Consider the following 9,865-nt stretch of genomic DNA (forward strand, 5'->3'; position numbering starts at 1 on the left):
AATCAAGCTTAAGGTCGTTGAGGTATTTGCAACTCTCACTCTAACAAATGCTTATATCCCCCCCCCACCCCCTTTCTTAAAAAAAAAATCAACAGCAGCCTAGAGAAAATGTCAACAAGTCAAAAGATACGATATATCAACATAAGATTCGGAATAAAAGCAAGAAAAGACCTTAAAGAAAGTGTCCTGAGAGTTTTAAGGTGAGTCTCTAAAATATAATGAAATTCTAGTGAAAATCGGCAAAATCTGCATTTTTTTTTTCTGTCTGAAATTTAGTTATTGCTGAGCATAAAAATTAATTAAAGCCACTATTGGCTATTTCTGCAATTGTTGTTGATATCATTCGATTCTCCTGCTCTATTACGACATTTCAATGCCAAGTATTCTTGCTTTCTTTAGTGTATGGAATTTATATGATGCAGGTACACATGGGACATTTCACAACGTTTTCACTTACGCTTCCGTCTTGATGCGCAGATCAAATGCATGTTATTCATATTAATAGGTATATCATAATTTTAATCAAACCCTACCTCTTACATCTTAACTTGATAACAATCTCATTCAAGCTCATATATACACATAGGAGCGTGTTACAGTGTTTTTTATGCGCTCTCTTTGTGTGATCAATGAATTCGTGCTTATCCCCGAGTCGACTACAAACAATCTAGGAAGTCTGTTTACGGTAAAATTATACCAACTGCGAGCCCGATCTAAAATCCTAGTAGAGAAATGAGAATTTTGCTGTTTTATTTATTTTCTTGCTTTTTTCCTACTTTTTTCAGCCCAAATGATATTGAAACACTTAAAAAGGTGGAAAGACGTCTTATTGTTCTCTGAACAATTAGTTTACTAGTTTATTTATTTATTGTTTATCTCAGTAGTTGTTTTATCTTCTAAAGTCCACGTTGTTCTATTAGTTAAAAGAATAAGCATAATTATTTACTATATAAGATTAATTTATTTTTTTAACTACACGCGGAAACAAATACACGTTTGACAGCGATTCAAATCATCTTATCAAAATATGGATTTAAACATACGTATGTGTAGAATTTATTTTTATTGTTTATTTATTATAATTACTTATTTATTTATCTATTTATTTCTCTTTTGTTTATCTATTGTGTATTTATATTTATTTTTGACATTTGAATTATAGAATAAAAGAATAATTTCAATACAAGGAAAAGACCGAAGGCATTCCGAATAAATCGTTCATCTTGCGTTCACCGTTCGTTCACCGTTCACTTTGCGCTCGCGTTCGCGCTCCGTTCGCGTTCTGCGTTCACTCACCGTTCACCGTTCACACATCGTTCACCGAGTTGCGTTCACCGTTCGCACATCGTTCACTCACCGTTCGCTCTGCGTTCGTTCACCGTTCGTTCAGCGTTCGTTCACCGTTCGTTCACCGTTCAGGTGGGAAAGTAGAACGTTTCAGGGACTGTATACACATTGTATTTAATAAATTATTTTCTTTTAGTTTTAATGATTAGGTTTAAAAATTAGCAATGGTACCATATTTATTTAAGCATTCTTGTAATAATTAAATCAGTGAATCTAGTCCTCTGGATCACTTGTGCTGCGTCATATCAAGGCTGATGACGTCATATTTGACGAAAGGCTTTCTTCTATTACTCGACTGTATCGCTGTTAAGTATTGCAATATTACAAGATTTTATAAATAATCGATAAAATAAATAAATTCAAGTTGTTATTTACGCATGATCATTTCGTTAATTAATTTTTGTGGCTTGTTAAATTTCAATGACGTCACAATTAAACTTTCAATACGATATGTAAGGAATGTGAACTCTGACCTTCCTTAACATAGCTGAGAAGTTGATTTATTTTTTTAAGCAAAACATAAACCCCTTATTTGAAATACGAGTCGATGTAACAATACGTAATTTGAATTTCTATGTTGTTTTTCGTTTTTGCTCTATTTTACAGAGAATGTGTCTACAGATATTATTTAGTGTATTGTTTGTAACGTACTTAATTTTTACCTGGTCCACGACCCGATTTCTGCATTTTTAAAATCTACATCAGTTTTAAATAATTCGTGATAATTAAAAAAAAGCACTTGGATTAATTAAACCCCCCGCAAACGAAGTTAGGGGGAGGTTATATAGGAATCAGTTTGTCTGACTGTCTGTAGGCCCGTCCGTCTGTCTGTCTGTGCAAACGTGTCCGGTCCATACCTTTCTTAGAGAGGAACAATCTACTACCCCACACAGAGATTGCTTATGTTTTAAGGGTGTGTCATGACTTTGCCCCAAGGTTATTTTGGGAAAATCAAATTCACGGGAAGAAAAATTTCATAATTTGTGTCCGGTCCATATCTTTCTTAAGGATAGACTTGGTAAGTTCTTATTTCACAAAAAGTTTGCTCATGGTTAAGAGTGTATCATGTCCTTGTCCCAAGGTCATTTGGGGAAGTTCAAGGCCACTGGAAGAAAAATTTCATTATTCGCGTCCGGGCCATATCTTTTTTATGGATAAACTTGATACATTGTATGTGTCTATTTCACACATAAAATTATATTTCTTTTGACCTGAGGTGTGTCATGACCCTGACCAAAGGTCGTCTTTGCAAGGGCAAAGTTACTGAAAAAATGAATCATTCATGTTAGCTACATATCTTTATAATGAAAAAACATAAATCTGCTACTTCACACAAAGATGGTTTATCATATGACCTAAGGGTGTGTTATGACTTAAGCGAAGATCATTTAACGTCACTGAAAGAAAAATTTCTAAAAATGTGAACGGTCCATATATTTGTTATGGATAAACTTGGTAAATTCCTATTTCGCACAAAAAAATTTTCTTATGACATCAGGGTGTATATGACATTTATTCAAGGTTATCTGTGCAAGTTCAAGGTCGTTGGCAGAAAAAGTTCATAATTCATGTTATGTACATAGCTATATTATGGAAAGACTTGGTAAGTTCCTGTTTTACACAAATATTGCTTATGTCTTGAGAATGTGTCATAAGGCCATTTGTGCACGTCTAAGGTCACTGAAAGGAAAATACTTCATAATTTGTGCTGGTCCATATCTTTCTTATAGATATACTGGGAAGGTTCCCATTTTACACAAACACTGCTTATGACCCGAGGTTGTGTCAAAAATTTGAAACAAGGTCATTTATGCAAGTTCAAGATCACTGAAAATAAAAGTTCATAATTCGGGTCTGCATGGTCCGTATATTTACCCTTTTTTATTAGGCTGCACCTTCTTTTCATTTAAAAAAAATATAATGAGCATTTACATTTGCATTAAAAATGTTTAAGCATTTCTCTCTTCTTTTAAATCCATGAAATGTTCATAATTTAGCATACCTGTAAAATCCAGCGGGAAGGGGGGGGGGGGGTGTTCCGTTTGGGCAGTTATAGTTGTTATATTTTTTTTCACTTTTGGATAACATATGACGTCAAAATAAAAACAATATGACAGAAGATCATAAACTTTCTGAAAGACCCTCGTAAATAAATCATTTCTTACATAAATAGCTGTGGCTGGAATTGTAGACATACGGACATGTTTTGCAGGTATTTTCATAATGTTCCTGTACAAACATTCCACCTGAAGAAAACTCAGCACAGCGTCTGCCTGCAAATAAAAAAAATAGATTTTTAAAAATATAAAAATATTACTAGAACTATTATTATCTTATTATTTTACTATAGAAAGAATATGAAGCAGCAAGGCTAAAAAAATAATTATACTCCGTAAAATCAATTATTTAATACTATTTTCTTTGATATTTCATAGGACATTAGAGAGTATGTCATGTAAAAATCTCCATAGTTTGCAATAATTTCTCAGATTTATATCATTTGCCCATGAAATACATGATTCATGCAGACTACTCCACGTATATTAAAATCGCTTAAAATATATTAAAGCGATATAAAATATATTAAAAATGAATCCCCAATGTTTGACTTTCATATTTTTCTAAAATCAAAGTTATTTATTTCAGAAGAAAAAAGTCAGAACCGTACGTACGCTGAAATCTTACGATGATATTAACAGGGCCGGGTGTGATAATTTCTGCCCCAGGAATTTTGATTATTTTTTTATAATTAATTTCTACTGTTATATTTATTGTTTGAAGATAAAAAAAAACAAATGTTTACAATGTTTACAATTCCGATTTCTTATGGGGCAACCGTTCACGGTAGCCTAGTGGTAGAGCGTTCGCTTCGTGATCGGGAGGCCCGGGTTCGATTCTCGATCGCGGCGCCGCGTCAAACCTAAGACGTAAAAATAGGTAGTGACTGTTCCCTTCGCCAAGCGCTCGGCATCAGAAGTGAAAGTCAAGGGTCTTTCGGATATGACCTTAAAAACGTAGGTCCCGTGTCACGGTAGGCGCTGGCACGATAAAGAACCCTCACTGCTCAATGGCCCTGAGTGCCGAGTATAGGTCTAAATTTGAAGCCCTTCACCGGCATACGATGACGTCTCCATATGAGTGAAAAATTCTCGAGAGGGACGTTAAACAATATACAATCAATCAATCAATCTTATGGGGCAATCTCATAAGTTGTGAAATTTTACTATAAGACCCCCTGGGAGTTAGAAAAGCGCCAAATAATCACATTTACCAAATATTATTTTTTTTTTTTGTATTTCTGCACTAGAAATTTTTTTTCTTCTTATTCAAGTAAATGGAAGTTATGGTAAAAATTCCCCAATTTTTGAAATCTTAAAATAATTGACCATCTAGACTCGTCCAGTAATTGATAATTTTATTTTTGCAAAGCCCAATACCTCTAAAATTGCCATATTGTGATATTAATACATATCAGGACAGATAAATTATCGACGAATTTGATGTCTTCGGTAAAAAAAAATAGCAAACTTTAGATTACTAGTATTGTCTTTGGATGTTCTCTCATCAGTTTTTATTGTATAATATTAATGGACATCTTGAACGAACAAGCGAGTCATGCGTCATTCATCAGTGTCATGCATTGCCTCACAAAATCGGGAAATATTGACGTCATTACAGCCATCTCAATGTTTTTTTTTTCTAGTATTGTTGTAAACTCACCTTCTAAGGCCATAAGGGTTACATATAATGTTTATCTTGTATTAAAATATTTGGCAAAAGTGAACTGTCGCACTATTGACAAAGTCATGCGCATTCAAATTAGACTCGGCCCCGTCTTATTGAATTCTTTTATGTTTCGTGTGAGTGGTCGAGGCCCGTTGAAGGGGTTGTAAAGACACAAGGTGAAAAGCAATAGGAAAAAACCCATCTATAGAGCAGAAAGGACAGTGACTGAAGTACCTATAGTTATTTTTCTTTTAAAAAAAACAAGACGCAAAATATCTATACTACAGAAACAAAGATTCTCCTTTTACCTGTCTGCTAAAAAAAGAGTAGATTCAAACGACCAAGACCTTCAATCCTTCCCTGAATCTGTGAATCGAGTTGAAATTAAACCATGACCATAAATGCATGCTTATTGGAAAAGGGACATGCTATTTTCGGTCACACCATGACCAAACATGACAAATCTTTCTACCAAAGCGACTCTCCTTAAGACGTACATAAGCAAACTGTCAGGGAGTAAGCTTTACAAAACGGGGAGCATTTTCCGCGATAAATGTCACAGGTTACGGAGTATGGAGGACCATTCAATCGATTAATGTAATGTTTCATTGACTAAATGTATTTGATATCGAATAGCTTGTGTGTATACGTTTTACGTACTGTATTTAATTTGGTATAATTACCTTTTATGGGGTTTAACTAATGACAAGCACAATTGCCTATAACTAAAATATTACCAATAACTTCAACACTTTCAGCACATAGCTCCACCAATCTTCTCCCGTACTCATCTAAAATGCAATGGTAAACAAAGTCTGTTGTAAAGCACTTTCGTGGAACATCCCCACAGTTCTTTAGCTTTGCTCGTTCTTCCCAGCTACTCTTATCTTTGGGACAGGAGTTGACATCTCTAACAGTCTTCAAGGACTCTTGGCATGGATTTTTTCTTGTCTTGAAATTATTAAAATTGTAAGTTATTAAGCATATGAAGACATTAAAGTAGAGTACCAGTTACATTTCATTGATTGATAACTTATATCCTACTCTATCAGAGATACAGAGCCATGCTTAAGGCGAAAACGATCTTATGTGGAAAATGTACAGCGAAATGGATGTGAGAGTAATGCAGGAATTTAACAACTTTCATTTCCAATCCAAATGAATGTTTTATAATCAAGGGGGAAAACTGGCAACTAAATGTCACTTGGAAACATGAGGGCAAAGACAAGCACGGTTTTCTGGATTTTCTCGTTTTACGTTTAGAAGATACATACGTATCTGTGTCGATTTGGATGCTGCCACACTTGATGAAGCAAACGCTTCAAAAAGATTTTGTTGTATTCCCTTGTAAATAAGAAGTCTGAGTTTTTTTTTTCTTTGCTCAGATTACATTCCTGTAATCTGATAATTATGTTTCATTACTAACTGATAAGATTCTGCTGTTCTTGCGCACGCTTTCATTATTCTTTCCAAAATCATTTGTTTGCAATTTGTATACCTAGAATTGTGCATAATATATCTTGTCATTTTTAGGTTTAAAATATGGCAGTTTTAATTCAATCTCTTTCCTTCTGCAATATAAATGGAAACAAAACTTTTGTCAGTGTGTTTTATACATATATTTACATTTATTTTTTTAACGTGATTGTCATAAAATATTGCAATTACCAGAGCTCTTTCATTTCTTTCAATGACTGGATCTCTAGTATTGAGAAACAATAAGAAAAGCGAGAACAGGAATAAAACGAATATCCTTTTTACACACAAGGTAATAGGTTGTGAACTTGACAAGAAGCCACTACTCTTCAGAGGGATTGAACTCTCATTATTGGGTTTGTTGAGTAAAATCATCTTCCTGGGTTCAAGTGTTCATTATATCTAAGCAAATGGTGGACCTGTAACAACAAAACGTAATGTTAGACAACATAAAAATATGAATTTCATTTTAATATATTTTTAAATAAATATTGTTTTAAATTATTATTGTAAAGTGTAAATCTCAAACTTTATCGTTTTTTCCCATTGAATAAAGTTTATAAAAATAATGATTACTTTTAAAAATTTCAAAGTCCACCCCCCTTTTTTAAGAAAAAAAAAAGTCTTTATAATTTGTATAGTTGTATCCTAATTTGATTATGTCGCCATTTAGATTAAAAGAAAGACAATTTCAGGCATTCAACAGAACATATATGGAATCAATCTTAAATAAAACAAAGACATGCATTGCAAATATTTAAAAAAAAAAGTTCTATGAACACAATAAAACAACACATACAGAACCGACTGGACCAAACTGACACAAAGCAGTCCTAGGGGACTGATTTCTGGGACTGCTAATGCAGTCCCACAGTGGTCCCAGCGCAGCAAGTCCCACAGCGATCTAAGCAGTCTCAGCATTCCAAGTGGACGGAATTTATTAATTTAATGACCGGAGCTAATTCGAAAAGACATTTCCAATAACCAATGAAACTATGAAATGCAGCTCAAATGGATTTTGATTAGTATGCCAGGAATTCTTATATGTACATGTATGTGGAGATTATATAACTCATTCTTCAGTACTGAGTTCAGATGTGTGACCAAAGGGTTATTTTTAAAAAAATATTCAATTTCATAATTTATGTATATCAATTAAGTCAGTACCCTTCCTGCTTCTGAAAAAAATTGAAGGGAAGATAATCTGAAGTCTTAAAGAGGAGATAGGTGTCCTTATGTACAAGCATGTCTGAAATTTTATGTACGTAACTTGGTGTCCACAGTGACTGTTTTTTTAGAACAATAAGCTATTCTTTTCTGGTGAATCCTTTTTGAAGTATATAGACACTAGTTTGCATGTTTTATGGCATGACTTATTTCTGCCTTATTCCATTACAATTAGAAAATATGTCCAAGACTACCAATGGACACCGTTACTTACATAAGCACTAAACAAGTAACATGTTACTATAATTTAACAAGTTGTTAAAATATGAAAATAATGTAATCAATAAGGTATGATGAAATCATGTTTAATGTTATATTAAATGGAATTTATTTAAAAAGTCACAATTTTTATTTCTAGTTTCAAAAAAGGAGAAATTATGTAAGTAACATGGACACCTAACTCCGAATCAGGCTTAAAAAAAGGAACAAAAAAATAACAAGACAATCGAACACTTGTCTTTAATACTTTTAATATTTCATTTCAAAGCTTAATAATAGACAAGCTTTCAAAGAGAATTAATGCAGACAAGTAAATTGTCGGATGAATAAGTAAATATCCTAGGTCATCTATTTTGAGTCTTGGATCTTTGTGTCATTGTTACGAACATAATTCAGCCATTACTTGTAAATCTGAAAGAAAAAAAATATATATAAAACAAAATACAACATGATGTAATCAACACATATGCTGTTTAATTATATTTATTATATATCCTTGATAAAATCAGAAAGAAGGCAATTAAAGTACAAATTATGTCACTACTTCAACTTTTCGTGTCTCTGTTACGAACGCAATTAAGTAAATGATATGGCAATATTAAAACAAATATTCAATAAGTATTCATCCTTTGATAAGAGCAGAACAAAACTAACAAATATAGAATAAAATATAGTACAATATAACTTTATCATTAATAGATTATACAAATAATGCAAACACACTTATGTTCGTAACAAAAGACGCGAATCAAAAGTCAAATGTTAAACCGATAGTACTCGACTCGGACAGATTTATGCATTTTGTTAAACATTCACTAAAATTGATACAGTATGAAAATACTTACAGAATCTATTATGTTCGTAACTTCTTTTTTTTCCACATGGACACAATGAGCATCGCCATGTTTTTTAGCAGACAGCTGCGCAAGCTTTCTACTTTCGTTTTTAATTTATAATTACACCACTGCTACGGACTTTCTGAGCCAAACTTATGATTCATTGGCTGTTATTTTAGCAATCATACTGAAAGCTATTATGTTCGTAACGGTCAAGACACCAAACATTTTACAATCAGAGATCATTTTAAAATTACAAAAAGAACTGAGTTATGTTCATGAAGCATATTGTTAAAAAATAATTTATCACACATAGTCATTAATTAAACACAGAAACTGAACTTGACAAATTATTTAATGTTTGTAGAGAGGTGTTAAAAAGTTTAATGCATATGGACACCATGCGTTACGAACATAAACCACAAATTTTTAAGTTCAGAAAAAAATAATTAAGATAATTTTAGCATGTTTGACAAAATGAATATATTATTTCATTTATATGCTAAGATAATGTACACAAATATCATGCCAAATGATTTTATTTTCAAATAAAACAACATCTTTATGCCTATTCGAAAATTATGTCACATTTTCTGCATCTGAAATCCCCTAAATGCAACACAACAATGATCAATATTTTTTTTATTCCTCAACCCATATCTTTGAAACTATTTATACTATATCCTTACACAAGTATCAAATCATATCAATATCAATCTATCTGCTTACACTTTATTTATTGGAAAATAAAGGAAAAAAGAAATACATTTTAAAAAATCACCAGTATTGAAGAATGAGTTATATATTAAAAGTACGCGTATAGAATCAATTTGAAATAATATTTATTGAAGGTAGAAGGTATTCACACTTGCACGCATCAATTACAATGAACATGAATATTTAACAAAAATTATCTAATATATGATAACATTTCAGTTTCTTTATTTTATGTGATAGGATAGATGCTGGTTTCAATGTCAATTTTAGCTCACCTCAAGTGAGGTTTTCTGATCAAAATTTGTCCGCTGTTTGTC

General features: G+C 32.4%; 1 protein-coding gene across 1 annotated transcript; it reads right to left on the bottom strand.

The window, feature by feature from the left end:
• Positions 1–3,501: 3,501 nt before the first annotated feature.
• On the bottom strand, positions 3,502–6,964 carry LOC134239314 (uncharacterized). Its single transcript, XM_062721485.1, has 3 exons — positions 6,742–6,964; positions 5,811–6,024; positions 3,502–3,620 (listed from the first exon to the last, which is right to left on the bottom strand). The coding sequence occupies exons 1-3, from the start codon at positions 6,922–6,924 to the stop codon at positions 3,502–3,504; spliced, it is 516 nt and encodes a 171-aa protein (XP_062577469.1). The 5' UTR covers positions 6,925–6,964.
• Between the last annotated feature and the right edge of the window lie 2,901 nt (positions 6,965–9,865).

The sequence above is a fragment of the Saccostrea cucullata genome, unplaced genomic scaffold (genome assembly GCF_032062105.1).
Source record: "Saccostrea cucullata isolate Sc308-1 unplaced genomic scaffold, CSIRO_AGI_Scuc_v1 ctg4887, whole genome shotgun sequence".
Lineage (NCBI taxonomy): Eukaryota > Metazoa > Mollusca > Bivalvia > Ostreida > Ostreidae > Saccostrea > Saccostrea cuccullata.